The sequence below is a fragment of the Peromyscus maniculatus genome, chromosome 1 (genome assembly GCF_049852395.1).
Source record: "Peromyscus maniculatus bairdii isolate BWxNUB_F1_BW_parent chromosome 1, HU_Pman_BW_mat_3.1, whole genome shotgun sequence".
NCBI lineage: Eukaryota > Metazoa > Chordata > Mammalia > Rodentia > Cricetidae > Peromyscus > Peromyscus maniculatus.
Genome location: NC_134852.1, coordinates 136561583 through 136577534, shown reverse-complemented (window position 1 = coordinate 136577534; position 15952 = coordinate 136561583). Strand labels below are relative to the sequence as shown.

Here is a 15952-nt window from a genome sequence, read left to right as displayed (position 1 = left end):
TTGACTTTTTGTTGTTGTTTTGTTTGTTTTTTGAGACATGGTTTCTCTGTGTAACAGTCTTGCCTGTCCTGTCCTGGAACTTACAGAGATCCACCTGCCTCTGCCTCCCAAGTGCTGGGATTAGGCGTGTGCCACCACTGCCCAGTAAAACAAGTTAATTTAAATTAAAAGAGCCAGTCAGAAATGAGCTTAAGCTAGGCCGAGCATTCATAACTAATAAGTCTCCATGTCATGATTTGGGAGCTTGTTGGTGGCACCAAAGAAAAAGCCTGGTACAATAGGGTCTGTTAGCCCTGGTTAAACCTTTTATACGGATCAGGTTGGCCTCAAACTCATAGAGACCCACCTGCCTCTGTGTCCCAAGTGCTGGGATTAAAGCTGTGTGCATCATGCCTGTCTGACATTTATTTTTATGAGTATAGGTTTTGCCTGTATGTCTGTCTGTATTATGTGTGTGCCTCATGTTCAAAGAGGCCAGAAGAGGATGTTAGATCCCCTGGAACTGGATTTACAGACAGTTTTAAGCAGTCATGTGAGTACTGGGAACTGAACTCAGCTCTTCTGGAAGAGCAGAAAGTGTCCTTAACCACTGAGCAATCTCTCCAGCCCTCATTTTATTTATTTTGGAGAGAGGGTCTCACTATATAGTCCAAGTTGACCTAAAAGTCACTACGTAGCCCAGGCTGGCCTCAAACTTACCTTGATCTTTCTGTATCGGCCTCCCAAGTGCTAGAATTACAGGTGTGAGCCATCATACTTGGCTCAATTTTTATTATGCATGCTCCTGGAGGCCTTTCCCATAACACAAAGGCCCAGGAATTGACATCCAAATACCTAGAGTTGGGCTGGCAAGATGTCTTCGCCAGTAAAGGTGCCAACTGCCAAGCCTGACAACCTGAGTTCAATCCTTGGGGCCCACATGGTGGAAGGAGAGAACCGACTCCAGCAAGTCCTCTGATGCCTATGGAACCTGTGCTCACACACTCTAAACAAACGTAATTTTTTAGAAAACTAAATCTCACCCCAGAGGTGGTGGCGCACGCCTGTAATCCCAGCACTCGAGAGGCAGAGACAGGTGGATCTCTGTGGGTTCTAGGCCAGCCTGGTCTACAGAGCAAGATCCAGGACAGCCAGCACTACACAGAGAAACCTTGTCTCGAAAAAACAAAAACAAAAGTAAATCTCATGTACTTGCCTGTTTTTGTTTTTATTTAAAAATTTATTTTCAGGTCTGACATGGTGTTGAACACCTTTAATCTCAGCACTCAGGTGGCAGAGGTAGGCAGATTTCTGTAAGGTCAAAGCTAGCCTGGTTTACATAGTTAGTTCTAGGTCAGACAGTACTACATAGTGAGACCCTGTCTCAAAAAGAAAACTCACAGCCAGGGCTGGAGAGATGGCTCAGAGGTTAAGAGCATTGGCTGCTATTTCAGAGGTCTTGAGTTCAATTCCCAGCAACCACATGATGGCTCACAACCATCTGTAATAAGATCTGATGCCCTTTTCTGGCATGCAGGTGTACATGCAGATAGAACAGTGTATACATAATAAATAAATCTTAACACACACACACACACACACACACACACCCAAAAACAAAACAAAACAAAACAAAAAATCACACCAGCCATCTACTTGCCTCTGTCTCTGCTGGGATGAGAGATGTGTACCATCACACATGGCTATTCATTTTTTCAATATTTATTTTATGTGTATATGTATGTGTGCCCATGTGTATGTACGTAGAACTGGAATTGCTGTAGAACTGGTCATGAGCCACCTGGTGGGTGCTTGGAATTGAACCCAAGTCCTCTGCAAGAAAAGCAACTACTCGACTTTTGAGCCATCTTTCCAGCCCTATTTATTTAGCTATCTTGTTGTTGTTGTTTGGTTTGTTTTTGTCAAGACAAGGTTTCTCTGTGTAGCTCTGGCTGTCTGGAACTTGCTCTGTAGACCAGGTTGGCCTCAAACTCACAGAGAGGTTGCCTCTGCCTCCTAAGTGCTGGATTAAAGGTGTGAGCCACCAAACCATCTAATTTAGTTAGTTTTTTTTTAATTGTTTATTTTTATTTTATGTGCATTGGTGTTTTGCATGTGCATCTGTGTGAGGGTGCCAGATCACCTGGAACTGGAGTTACAACTGTGAGCTGTCCAACAGGTGCTAGGGGAGTGAACCTGGGTGCTCTGAAAGAACAGCCAGTGCCCTTAACCACTAAGCCATCTCCCCAGCCTCCTAATTTAGTTAGTTTTGAGATGGTCTTGCTATGGACCTCCCGTTGACCCAGAAATTTCTGTGTGATCAGGCCGGCCTCTAACTCACAGAGACCTAACTGCCTCTGCCTCCAGAATGCCAGGATTAAAGCTGTGTGCCACTGTGCCTGGCTTTACTTCTTGAAAACAGGGTTTCACTATCTAGCCCTGGCTAGCCTCAAACTCACTTGTTTCTTTCTATACCCGCCTCTCCAGAGCCAGGGTAACAGGCATGAGTCATCTTGCCTGGCTCGGTTTATATTATTCGTATATTTTGAGGGACATGGTCATGCTACCAGAGCCACTGCCTTAGCACAAGGGCCCAGAAATGGACACCTTCCAGGGAGGTTGATTTGTAAAAGGCCTCGCTCTCCTATGGCTGGACAAATCTGAGGAAGAATTGATATCCTATATTCTCTTATGGGAAGCAAATCAACTATCCACTCACGGGTACCGCATACTTACCTGGCTCCCTTCCTGGTTTCTTCTAGTAGCATTTTTTTTTCCTTGGGGGTGTGTGTGTCTCCTTTGCCCCTCTTCCTCTTTCAACAAATCACACAGATCTTGTCTCGAATGTTCCTGGGAAACAGGACCCAGCTCTTTCTTCTCCTTCTGTGACTACCTGTTAAACGTTTATGGTTCTACAGAGGCCCTAGGTCTCTTTCATGTCCAATGTCTGATCACCAAACTACTTTGTGTAACTCCATCTCTAGTAGACAGCTCCATTTAGTTACAGAAGGACTCCTCCTGACTTAGAAAGTAGCCACTTAACCACAGGTAACTATATTTTGTTTTGTTTCTGTTTTTGTTTTTGTTTCAGGGTCTCACCAATGTAAAAACAGCAACAACAAAAAACCGGTTTATTGATCACACTAACCAAGCCTGTGACCAAGTGACTACAATATCAGACTATTTCAGTCATTTTAGAAATTCAATTGGGTGTTGGGAGTAACTTAAGAGATCTAGTATGTTCCAGGCTCTGAGTTTGACCTCCCGGCACCCCCTACAAAAGGCTAGACAGTTTAGACACACCATAACTAAACAACATCCAAACTGATCAATCGTTCTTGGCCCTTCTGTATTCTTGAACCATGTCTGTCCTGGATGATGGACAGGTAAGCTACAGGGAGTGAGGGAGGATATGGGTGGCCGACCACAGGAAAGGGATCACTTCATTTGCTCTCCCTTTGAAGTGGTTAAGGGTTAGATAATGCTGTAATGAAGACCTCAACAAAGGTGTCTGTGAGATGATGCTATGGGTTACAGCCTGGGTGATTTAAGACCGGCTAAGCCATGGGCTGGAGAGAAAGTTCAGCAGTTAAGAGCACTTGCTGCTCTTGCAGAGGACCCAGGTTTGATTCCTGGAACCCACATGTTGGTTCAAATCCATGAGTAACTCCAGTTCCTGGGGATCTGATGTCCTTTTCTGGTCTCTGAGGGCACTGTACATGTATGCAGATAAACCACACATATACATAACAACAACTAAAAAAATTTTTTTTAAAAACAAAAGACTGATTTGCTTTAAAAAACAAAAAAACAAAAGCCATGTGGGTGTGGGGGAGGCAGAGGCAGATGGATCTCTGTGAGTTCAAGGCAGGTCTGGTCGACAGAGCAAGTTCCAGCACAGCCAGGGTTATACAGAGAAACTCTGTCTTGAAACAAACAAATAAAACAAACAAACAAACAACAAAGAAGAAGGAGGTGGAGGATAAGAGCCCCAAACTTGCTTTTTCTTTCTAAGATTTTTTTACTCCATGGGGGTGGGGTGGCACCCTTAAACAAACTTTTTTTTTAAAGTGCATTGGTGTTTTGCTTGCAGTATATCTGTGTGAGGGTGTCAGAGCCCCTAGAATTGGAGTTACAGTTGTGAGCTGCCATGTGGGTGGTAGGAATTGAACCTGGGTACTTCGGAAGAGCAACTAGTACTCTTAGCCACTGAGCCATCTCTCTAGCTCCTATGACAAACATTCTTCATGTGCGACAAGTCATTTATCGATCTCCACATTCTGGGTCACTGGCCTCTGGGTTCCAGGATGGCACTTGATTTAGCCAGCTATCTGACTCCGGAAATTTTAATTATTTTTTTCAAGACAGGGTTTCTCTGTGTAGCCCTGACTGTCCGGAAACTCAATCTATAGACCAGGCTGGCCTCAAACTCAGTGATCCACCTGCCCCTGCTTCCCAAGTGCTGAGATTAAAGGCATGGGTCACCACTGCCCTGCTTAATTTTTTTAACTTAATATTATTTATTTTAGTTTATGTATGTGTTTTTCCTGCCTGTGTAGGTCAGAAGAGGGCATTGGATCCCCTGGAACTGGAGTTACAGTCAGTTCTGAACCACCATGTGGGTGCTGGGAACTGAACCTGGGTTCTCTTCCCAGCCCCGTAATTTATTTAAATTTAAAATTTATTATTACTATTGTGTATATGTGTATATGATGGGGGGGGCGCACAAGCATGTGCGGCATATTGGAGGTCAGAAGACAACTTTCCAGCGTTCTTTCTCTTTCCATGGTGGGTTCTGGGGATGGAACTCTGGTCATCAGGCTTGCATAGCAAACTCACGCACTTTTACCCCTGAGTCATCTCACTAGCCCGGTTCTGGAAATTTTATTGGCGGTCTCAGAAATGAGGGATGCTCCTTCCACTGAGTTACTAATCTATTAGAACTTATTTGAATATGGGTAAAAAGCTGTCTTGCCACCAAGAGACAAGAGCCCGTCTGTGGGTGAAGGCAAATGCACGAGACAAGTATAATCACAGATGGTGAGCTACAGATGAGCAGTATCTTCTGGCTCCGGTCAACAATCGCAATTTACTCTGGCCTTTTCAACTCCTTAAGCCGTAGTGAAGCTGGATCAATGTGAGCCTGCATTGCGAGAGGACATTTGTGCGCAAGGTTTCAACGGCGTTTTGTGCCTTCTGTTCTTCATCCCTGTACCTTGCCTAGAAGCCTCTTATCATCTTCGAGTTCTATATCCATATACTTCTTGAGGTCCCCCAAGCATGTCCGAAACTGACCTCGCCATTGCTGCCACATCTTTAGTTCCTGTCTAAGGTGGAACCCTCCGGGACCACCCGGTCCCTTTCCTCGGAAAAGCCAAGGTCGGAAGTTCAGGCTCCACCCGCTCATTCGGCTTCCCAAGGTCACCGATCCTTCAGCTCGCCCAACTAACTCCCTGGGGGCGGTGTCCGTGTCCCCTCCGTGCAGGGCCAGGCGCTCTAGGCTGCGGCCAGCTCTTCAAAGAGCTTTATCATCTCGCTGATTTCCCGAACGGGGCGGCTACTCTCTCCGCTCAGGTGCCTTCTCTATGGTTGACTCCTCGCCTTTGTCTCTTCTTCGCTTCCGAGGACGCTCGTCTGGGACCCAACTCCTTCCCACAGTTGTCTCCGTGGTCCCTTTTAGGTACGACTGCAGAAGCCACGGGAGTGCAGTGAGACTCCCGTCAGCCTAGCTCCGGCCAGCTCCGCGCGGAGAACGATGGCGGAAGTGAGTACGAAGGTGCCCTCCCTCTTACTTTTCTTCTCTATGGTCGCTTCCTTCCGCGTCGAGAAAACCCGTCCTGGCGCCTGCGCAGAAGCGCGTGCTGGGAGCTCGTCGCGGAGGCGGGGGGCACAGGGAGCGGGAGCTGCGGCCGCCGCAGCTGCCGCCGCCGCCGCCGCCGGAGCTGAGCGCGGGGACCGAGATGCAGGTGGGACCGGAACCGGAACCCCCCCTCCTTAAGTGCCTCTATCCTCTCCGGGACTCGATCCTGGCGTCCGAGGAGCCTGGGCGGGGGTGGGTGTGAGGGCTCGGGGCTGGAGGGGTGCTTGGTTCCGGAGAGGGCAGCAGATAGGGTTGGTTCCCCCGGAGGCTCGGGCCTCGGGGCATGTGGAGGGTGTCCAGCGATTAGGATCGGGTCCGAGTGATTGGCCACCGGGGCCTGGAGGGTCCGAACCCGGAGCGCAGCCTGCACCCTCCACCACCCGCCCTTCTGGAATGTCAGAACTAAGCCAAGAGGCAGGTGCACCGGGAAATTGTGACTGAGCCTTCTTGGCAGAAGAGAAACTGAGTCACCAATCCAGGAACCGCAGGGTCAGCGGGCCTGAAGGGGGCTGGGTCGGCCAGTGGTGCTGAGGGCTGGGTGGGCCTGTGTGAGCCGAGGTAGCCTCTGGCTGGGGACCATGTCTGCTGTGCCTGCACCTCTTGGCCGGGTTCCCCTGTGCTCTGTGACTCCCGCATCTCCTGGCAGCTTCTCCATGGTTTAGAGTTGTCCCTGTGGTTGGGGCCATCGGAGGGTGTAGGGCTTAGGCTGAGGAGGAAGGGGAGGGGGGGTCTCAGACTTTCAGCCGGGTTGTAGGTTTGATGAAGAGGTTGACATCACTGATAGTTTGGGGAGACTTTCCTGAGCTGTCCTGGGCATTCACCTTGCCTTATGTCCTAGGGCAGGACCACTCACCAAAGAGCTACTGGTTGTAAATTACATGCCGAGCTCTGTCACTTTCTAATTGTGACTTAGAGTTGTGACACCATCAGAAAGCTCTTCTCTCTGGTCTCTCTTAGAGCAAGAGCAGACAGGACCCATAATACTATTCTCCCCCATGTAAATAGTGAAGATGGCAGTCACGTCTTGTGTGCTGACTTTGTGTCAAGCACAGACATGCACCTTGTCGTTTCATTTTTCCTGACATCTCTAGCAGGTAGAGATTATTAACTGTGTTTCACAGATACAGAAGCTGGGCTCGCACAGCTAACAGGTGGGCTGAGCTGGGGCTTTGGTCCAAGTCTCACAGGCTTTAGGGCATACTCCCCAGGGAGAGAGAAGTCTTGAGCCTAGCTCCTTGTGATGTCTTATGTGGCCAGTAAAGACTTGCCCTGACCCAGCACACCATCTCTTTTTCTCTAGGACTGCTCCAGTCAGCCCTAGAAAAGGGGGCAACCCAGAGATTGGTCTTTGGCCAGTCTCCACACGGGGCTTAAGTGCTGGGTTGTAAAATCAGCTTCTAAGACAGCTAGCTGATCCTTCAGTCCATCATCCTCTCATTGGGCCTATGAAGCGAGGGCTCTAAACTCTGTAATCCCGGCACCCTCTTGGCCCCCTGAGACCAGAGCAATAGGGGCTGTGGTTGGGGCTGGTCCAGCCAGTCCCTGGAGACTAGAACTATGCAGTGGAAAACACAGTAGACTCTGAATTCTGGAGTTTGTTTGAAGTCTCTGCTTCCTATCCGAAGAAGTTATTAAGTTTTCTAAGGAAAGGTAAAATGACCTATGGAACCCACTGGAATGGCATATGGAAAGAATATGGAAAGTGTGTGGTACTTAGGAAGGCTTTGCTTTGAGAAGGGACAGTGATGATCTGGAAGAGTCCTCTGTGTCGTAAGATGCTTTGAGGCCCTCTCTCTCCTGGATCTCACAGGGAGAGCAGCTGCAAAGGCAGCGGGAAAGATGCAGTGTGAACACTGCCCGGGCATCCCTATCCCTGCGGTCTATGTGGGGTGTGGGTCCTGAAGAGGGCAAAGCAGTTCAGTTCTCTTCCCCTGTTGCCCCCGAGGGATCTGGATGGGAGTCCCTGGCTTGGTCTGGGACACACCCCAAGCTCCCCTCTGCAGTGACTCAATGTGTATGCCTCTTTCTTCCTCCCACAGCTGTGGCCGCTCACCCCGTGTCTTCTGGCCGCTTCCTCCTTAGCTGCCTCTCCTCACAGGCTCCCCCTGTCCTCCTCCTGGGGCCCATCATGAACGGTGCCCCTTCCCCAGAGGATGGGGCCTTCCCTTCTCCGCCAGCACTGCCGCCACCCCCTCCCCCGAGTTGGCAAGAGTTCTGTGAGTCCCACGCGAGGGCTGCTGCCCTGGATCTCGCCCGCCGTTTCCGCCTCTACCTGGCCTCGCACCCACAGTATGCAGAGCCTGGCGCAGAAGCTGCCTTTTCGGGCCGTTTTGCCGAGCTGTTCCTGCAGCACTTCGAAGCTGAGGTGGCCCGGGCCTCCGGCTCCCTCTCCCCGCCTGTCTTGGCCCCACTGAGCCCCGGTGTGGAGCTGGCACCACCACACGACTTGTCCCTCGAAAGCTGCAGGGTGGGTGGGCCCCTGGCCGTGTTGGGCCCATCTCGGTCTTCTGAGGATCTAGCTGGCCCCCTCCCTTCCTCAGTCTCTTCCTCCTCTACAACGTCCTCGAAGCCGAAGCTCAAGAAACGCTTTTCCCTCCGTTCAGTGGGGCGCTCAGTCAGAGGTTCTGTACGAGGCATCCTGCAGTGGCGGGGGGCCGTTGACTCTTCCTCCCCGGCCGGGCCTCTGGAGACCACACCAGGCCCTCCAGTTCTAGGTGGAAACAGCAACTCCAACTCCTCGGGTGGTGCCGGGACGGTCGGTAGGGGGTTGGCTAGTGACGGCACATCCCCTGGGGAGAGATGGACTCACCGCTTTGAGAGGCTGAGACTGAGTCGTGGAGGGGGAGCCCTGAAGGACGGAGCAGGAACGGTGCAGAGAGAGGAGTTGCTCAGTTTCATGGGGGCCGAAGAGGCTGCCCCTGACCCGGCAGGAGTGGGTCGTGGGGGAGGGGCGGCCGGGCTGACCTCAGCGGGAGGAGGGCAGCCTCAGTGGCACAAGTGTCGTCTGCTGCTCCGCAGTGAAGGAGAAGGAGGAGGAGGAAGTCGCTTGGAGTTCTTCGTGCCACCCAAGGTGAGCCCGCGGGAGGGGGCCAGCTGGAAGGGACAGCGGCTGGAGGGGTGGTGCAGCCCTGTGAGAGGGCCCTTGTGGGCAGTGTCGGTGTCTGGGTTCAGCGCTTGCTGTGGGCTTTCATTTGCCATTGATGATTCTGAGACCAAAGAGCTATTCCTATTTCATCTCACCTGGGAGGGAGGGATGGACAGACGGACGGACAGCTGGTCCTGGCACACAAGAGGACTGATTAGTCCTCCCTTTCCCACTTAGGCATCCCGGCCCAGACTCAGCATCCCCTGTTCCACCATCACTGATGTCCGCACAGCCACGGCTCTCGAGATGCCTGACAGGGAGAACACGTTTGTGGTTAAGGTAGGGGCTCCACGCTCTGCCCCCAGACAGTGCCTGTGCTTGAGAGAATGTGCGCGGTAGATTTAGGCAAGTGTCTTTGGCAGCAGGATGAATATATGTCAGGACAGGCTTTGAGTCTGCCCCTGGGGCTGTTGGGCATGGCCTGTAGGCCTGCTGCTGCCCCCCGGTCTTGGCTGAAGCCCAACCTCTTGGCCCCGTAGGTGGAAGGCCCTTCAGAGTATATTCTGGAGACAACCGATGCACTTCACGTGAAGGCCTGGGTATCTGACATCCAGGAGTGCCTAAGCCCAGGGTAAGAAGCTCGCCTCTGTTCTTGGGGGATCTGGAGGCGGGTAGGGAGCAGCCTTGTCTTTCTCCTGGGGATCCCCCAGCACCACCGTTCTCCCTGTCTTTGTAGACCCTGCCCTGCTATCAGTCCCCGTCCCATGACCCTCCCCCTGGCCCCTGGGACCTCCTTCCTCACAAAGGATAACACAGACAGCCTGGAGTTGCCCTGCCTGAACCATTCAGAGAGTCTGCCCAGCCAGGACCTGCTGCTGGGACCCAGCGAGAGTAACGACCGCCTTTCGCAGGGTAAGGTAGAACCTTCCAGAGCTGCTGGGCCAGGTTCTTATCCCTGGCTGCTCTACCTACAATCTGCTGATTGCTTGTTTTTGTCTCTGAACATACCATGTGTCTTAGGTCACGGCCTCCTATTTAGAATCATTACTGTCGCCGCCCTGCATGGGCTCCACCAAACTCCTATGGCACCTTTCACACTCAGCCCTGTTGCTTTTTCCGTATGCCTATAGAATGTCACTGTGTGTGGAAGTCATAGTTCTCTTCTGCAAGCTTCCAGAGTTTGTGGACATCTTTGTTTTAGTCTTGTCATGCAGTTCGGCATATGTCAGTAGCCTTTGCGCTTTTTCCTTTGACCTGACGTACCACTCATCTACTGAGAAAGATACATGTCTGTCTGGCCCACCTCTCCTCCAGCCTCTGCTTCCACTCTGCCCCTTTCTCCTGACCCTTGCTCTGAGTTTGAGCTTCACAGTGCCTGGTGTACAGGCTGCATTCCATCCACAGAAGAGCTTTCCCAGACTGGGATCGTTAGAGCTAGCATAGACCTACATCACATTGCAAGTAGCCAAGACCACAGGGAGGGAATGGATTTCCCGAGGATTCTGACAAAGATGGGCTGTGCCAGCCTAGTTCCTGACATGCCTGTTTTCTAAGCGGTGTGGTGATCTGTCTACTGGCCTAGGCCTGAGGTTTGACGGACGTGCAGTCAGGCCCTCGTGTATCACTAGCTGCACGCTAGGCTCTGAGGTGGATGGGGAACTCAGATGTTTCAAATGGCTCCTTAGTCTCCTTGGGTTCGCTATTGCTGAATTGGTAAGACATTATTCCCAATAAAAAGCAGGTCTCCAAAATGGGGTGTCTGCTTAGTGTCCTCTGAGCAGCCCAAGCAGGGAGCATCTTGGGAACTCAGGAGGAAGAGAACAGGGGAGATAGGATAGACAGAATGCTGCACAGAGGGGGAGAGAGAAGAGCGTGGCTTCAGGGAGCCCCGGGCCCTTGCTGACCCTGCCGGAGGAGTACCAGGATGTATGGGAAGAGGGTGGGCTAACGTGACTAACGGGAAGAACTCACAGTGTGGTCAAAGTAAAGAGCCAGTTGATCTGGCCTAAAGGGTTAATAGGAAAGTGGAAGATTTGTTTTTCCTTTGTCTCTGATGATTGAATCCAGGGCCTTGCTCTCTTGGTAGGCAAGCACTGAAGTATGTTCCAGCTCTTTATGTGCTTTAGGCTAACCTGCAAGCCTCTAGCCTTAGCCTTCTGAGTGCTCGGTACAGGAATATACCTCCTGACAAGAATTTTTGATGGCCTTCACATTGGTAGTTTTCCTTTCTAGTCTAAACAGAGGGCTTCTCTCTTTCTCTCTCTCTCTCTCTCTCTCTCTCTCTCTCTCTCTCTCTCTCTCTCTCTCTCTCTCTCTCTCTCTTTGTTTTTTGAGACAGGGTTATCTGTGTAGTCCTGGCTGTCCTGGAACTCACTCTGTAGACCAGGCTGGCCTCGAACTCACAGAGATCCCCCAGGCTCTGCCTCTCGAGTGCTGGGATCAAAGGTGTATGCCACTGCCGCCTGGAGAGGCTCCTTTCTAATGTGGACATTTTTCACAGTTTCTGTCCCTTACGCCACCAACCATTGCAATAATCTTTCAGCTGTTGATTCAGAAAAGACATAGGGACATTTGGATTCTAGGACCTCCTCGAATAACCATGGTCCCTCAGCAGTGCAAGCAGTGTGAGTCAGAACCGGCGTAAAAGTCGATCAGGGTCAGTCCTCCAGAGGTGTGTGGGGGCTGGGCACACAAGTGGACAGCCAACGGGGAGCTGGCAGGAGCCCAGGCGGCCAGGAGAGGGACCTGTGGTGTTCTCAAGTTGGGCCTCCTCCATTTTCTTTCAGGGGCGTATGGGGGCCTCTCTGACCGGCCGTCAGCATCCTTCTCCCCTAGCTCGGCCTCCATTGCCGCCTCCCACTTTGACTCAATGGAACTGCTTCCTCCAGAATTGCCCCCTCGCATTCCCATTGAGGAGGGGCCCCCAGCGGGGACAGTTCATCCCCTCTCAACCCCCTACCCTCCCCTGGATACTCCAGAGGCAGCCACAGGTACTGGGTGCATGCGTGTCTGTCTTTGGTTTGTGGTCCTGTATTGGAGCCGGAGGGGTCAAACCAGGAGGAGCCAGTGACCTGGCTGGGGAGAAGGTGTCTCAAGGGGAAAACAAGGCTGGGGGGAAGCCTCTGACACCCTGCTTTCCCCTCTCTCTCCTCCCTCAAGGGTCCTTCCTGTTCCAGGGTGAGTCAGAGGGAGGTGAGGGGGATCAGCCCCTCTCAGGATATCCTTGGTTCCACGGCATGCTCTCTCGACTCAAGGCTGCCCAGTTAGTGCTAGAAGGAGGCACTGGCTCCCACGGTGTCTTCCTGGTACGTCAGAGTGAGACAAGACGTGGTGAATATGTCCTCACTTTCAACTTCCAGGGCAAGGCCAAGGTGAGTGGTCCTGGAGAACTCTATTGGGCAGTGTTGGGGTGGATCTGGAAACTCCATTGCCCAGGGGAGGAGGGATTGATAACTACCTTACTTGCTCATCCTGCCCTCAGCACCTGCGGTTGTCACTGAATGAGGAGGGTCAGTGCCGGGTCCAGCATCTGTGGTTCCAGTCCATTTTCGATATGCTTGAGCACTTCCGGGTGCACCCCATCCCTCTGGAGTCTGGAGGCTCCAGTGACGTTGTCCTTGTCAGCTATGTGCCCTCCCAGCGGCAGCAGGGTGAGCAGAGCAGGTCTGCAGGGGAGGAGGTGCCCGTGCACCCGAGAAGTGAGGTGTGTGTGCCAGGAAGACGGGGTGGGGGGTTGGAGGAGAGGCCCTGTTAGTGGGGAGCAGGGCAGTCAAGGTACCTGGGCAGGGGCCTGAAAGGGACTGCAGAAGGCTGACAGGATGCAGGCAGGCAGAGGCTCCTCCTGGGGCCTGGGGTAGTGGGGAGTTGGGTGGTGCATTCCCATTCCATCCGATCCTCCGCTCCATCATTGTCTGTCTCCTGGACCCATCCTCCTTGGCCTCGTCTTTGACCCCATCCTTCCTCCCTTGATGTCTGATGTCCCTGTCTGATCTCTCACTTTCCTGCCCCACCATCCCATCTGTCCCCGCGTTGCCCCTCCCCCCAGGCCGGGAGCAGGCTGGGAGCCATGCAGGGGTGTGTGAGGGCGACCGATGCTACCCCGATGCCTCCTCCACCCTCCTGCCCTTCGGAGCGAGTGACTGTGTGTAAGTGTGGTCCTCTCACCACCGCCCATGATCCATCTTCCATGGAGGGGGGTTGCTCAGGAGACGGGATATGGGGGAGATAGCTCACGGCTCCTTGGGGAGGCCAAGCAAAGGGGAGGCCAGCACAAGAACGCACTTCCTTCCACAACCAACGTGTCTTCTTACCATTCCTGTCCAGAACGGAACACCTCCCGTGACCCAACCCAGCCCCCTGAACCCCCTCCATGGACAGATACCCCACATCCTGGGGCAGAAGAGGCGTCGGGGGCGCCAGAAGTGGCGGCCACCACAGCCGCAGCAGCCAAAGAGAGGCAAGAGAAAGAGAAAGCGGGCAGTGGAGGGATCCAGGAAGAGCTGGTCCCCGTGGCTGAGCTGGTCCCCATGGTTGAATTGGAAGAGGCCATAGCACCAGGCACTGAGGCTCAGGGTGGTGCTGGCACTGGTGGGGACTTGGGGGTGTCCCTAATGGTGCAGCTCCAGCAGCTACCACTAGGGGGCAACGGAGAAGAAGGGGGCCACCCCCGAGCCATTAATAACCAGTACTCCTTTGTGTGAGATACCTGCCCACCCTCCATTTTCCTGCTCCCGGCCTTCAGTTATGAGACTGGGCTGGGTAGGGACACCGAGGACAGTGGGAGTCCCCTCCCCACATGCTTCCTGACCCTTGTCAGCCAAGGGCATGTATGTTGGTACAAGTAGAGGTTCAAGAGCCCTGTTAAGTCCCCAGTTACTACACTACAGGTGCCCTTGCCTCGAGGCCAAGGACTTGGGCTCCATTACCTCCCTGAGGGGCTCTTATGGTCAGCCCCATCCTTGGGGGCTGCTTCCCCACTAATAACCCCCCAACCCAAGCAAGGGTGAGGGGGAAGGGCTGTCAGTTATATTAAGGTTGTTGTTGTTGTTTTAAACAAAATGGAAAAGCATAAATAAATAAAGGGTTTATCTTAGTTCCATCACGATGGCTGTGGCTGGTGTTTGGAGTGGGCCTGGGACAGGCAGATAAGTCTGTCTCGGGTGGTTAAACCTGTGTTCTGAGCTCAGAGACCAAAGAGCTGGCCTGGATCCAGACCTTTCCATCCTCTAGTCCAGGGCCTTCGGAGCCCCCTCTCCTCTGAGTCCACTGGGTTGCTGAGTATTGAAATGCAGAACTCAACCTGCTTCTTGGGGGTTCCAGCATGTTTGGTTTTTCAGGGTGAGGGTTTCTTTGAGGGCTGTCTTACGTAAGCAGAACTTGTGACCCTCCCGCCTCAGCCGCCTGTGTGCTGAAGGGATTATACTGCCACACACTGCCAGCTTGTTCTTTTAATGGGACAAGACACTGAACGATGGGATTCCCGATCTCCAGAGGCCTTTGCGCTGCTGAGCTTTCTGAATGAGCTTCTTATCCTAGGAAGAGAGTAGGCAGGAGATGCTGGGGTCAAAGTTGGAGAAGACTTACTGTAGCAGTCCAGGTCTGACTGCAGAGGCCCAAGGCCAGGCTGATGGTCCCTTGTCAGACCAGGCTGGACTAGGTGACAGTACTGCCCCTCCGAGTCCCGCTGCTGCCTCTCGTTTGCTATGTGGAGCTGGGGCAAGGCAAGCGACTCTGTGAAATGTGAAATTCCATCTTAGTTGGTGCTGCTGACATGATTTGGCTAAATGTTTCTGTCCGAGTTTATACACATGTCTCAAGGCTTCCCTTGAAAGTCACAAGTTCCAAGCCGGGCAGTGGTGGCGCACACCTTTAAACCTAGCACTTGGGAGACAGGCAGGTGGATCTCTGAGTTCGAGGCCAGCCTGATCTACAGAGCGAGTTCTGGGACAGCCAGGACTACACAGAGAAACCCTGTCTCAAAAAACCAAAAAAGAAAAGAAAAAGAATCAAAGTCACAAGTTCCAGTTGTCTGGGTCCAGCTTCTACACATTGCCCATCCTACCAACTCACTTCCCTGAGGTCTCGGCTGTTGGCATGGGGTTTATAATCCCACCTCGCCCACCAAACTCCTGTCTTTAAATATAGACCCTACCCTGAACACATCTTTTGGCACTGCATCTGTGATCTCCAGTAGGGGTGCCCTGGCCTCCCAGTTTAGAGGTGAGGGCCGGGGTGCTAGAAGGCAAGCAGGATCTGTAGACTGTTGCCCTCCCATCCACCTTACCACTGTCTTACCCCCTCCCCTGGGAAAGTGGAGTGGCCGATCTTCTGTCCCTCAGCCTCTGCCCCACCTCCAAGAGGCCCTGCCCACACTCATGACCTTGCTATTCTGAGCCGTGTTGGTTCTGTGGGGAGATGGACAGCAGACAGCTGAGCTCATAGCCTCTCTAGGGTGGGGGTTGGTGGGGGGAAGCCTGCTGGCTCTTGTTTTACCTGATCCCTGGGGCTCCCCAAATCTTGGCCTTGAATAGGGATTGGATTGGCCCTGTTGTGGAGGTTGGGTGGAGGGCAGCCTTAGACCTGGGTGCTGTGTTCTCCAAGTGAGATGGTTAGACAGCCAATGGCCGGTGAGGGCTGTAACACCTCAGAGTGGGAAGGCCTGATCCTCTCCTAATCTCATGGCAACTGGTGCTCAAAGGCTGCCCTCCCCCATGCCTCGCCACCTTCAGGGACTTGCCATCCTGGGGTGGGCAGAAAGACACCCCCAGATTACCATGTCCTGGCTAGAAGAGCCCAAGAGACAGTGAGATGCCCTGTGAGGATGTGGAACTGGACAGGGATGGGCCCGGCTCTGCCTTCATGCCCTTCACAACCTGCCCCCTTCTTTCCTCAGCCTCAGGACTCAGGAGTAAGAACACCTTCAATCTTGGTGTCGTGGGAAGTGGTCTGAAATCGCCTCATCTGCCTTTTCCCACCGCAGATCACAGGGCAGAGAGGTGTCCCTGCAGCTCTGGGCTGGTAGCTGCCTC

General features: G+C 52.8%; 1 protein-coding gene across 7 annotated transcripts; it reads left to right on the top strand.

The window, feature by feature from the left end:
- The first annotated feature begins 5477 nt into the window (after positions 1–5477).
- Sh2b1 (SH2B adaptor protein 1) lies at positions 5478–14025 on the top strand. 7 transcript variants are annotated; one of them, XM_076552134.1, is made up of 10 exons: positions 5478–5553; positions 5660–5743; positions 7879–8909; positions 9162–9263; positions 9464–9555; positions 9661–9836; positions 11711–11914; positions 12084–12295; positions 12406–12574; positions 13248–14025. In XM_076552134.1, exons 3-10 carry the CDS (start codon positions 7968–7970, stop codon positions 13622–13624), a joined length of 2274 nt encoding a protein of 757 aa, XP_076408249.1. In that variant the 5' UTR covers positions 5478–5553; positions 5660–5743; positions 7879–7967; the 3' UTR covers positions 13625–14025. The 7 variants fall into 7 exon arrangements, with proteins under 7 accessions (XP_076408249.1, XP_006980444.1, XP_006980447.1 ...); XM_006980385.4 differs by lacking the exons at positions 5478–5553; positions 5660–5743 and adding exons at positions 5818–5945; positions 12970–13069; XM_006980384.4 differs by lacking the exons at positions 5478–5553; positions 5660–5743 and adding exons at positions 5818–5945; positions 12970–13069 and having other exon boundaries at positions 12406–12627.
- Positions 14026–15952: the final 1927 nt, after the last annotated feature.

Coding starts and splice junctions, on each gene's coding strand:
- Sh2b1 (XM_076552134.1), top strand. CDS start 7,968: ATGAACGGTGCCCCTTCCCCAGAGGATGGGGCCTTCCCTTCTCCGCCA. Junction 9,556..9,660: donor CAGGAGTGCCTAAGCCCAGG/GTAAGAAGCTCG, acceptor CTGTCTTTGTAG/ACCCTGCCCTGCTATCAGTC. Junction 9,837..11,710: donor TAACGACCGCCTTTCGCAGG/GTAAGGTAGAAC, acceptor ATTTTCTTTCAG/GGGCGTATGGGGGCCTCTCT.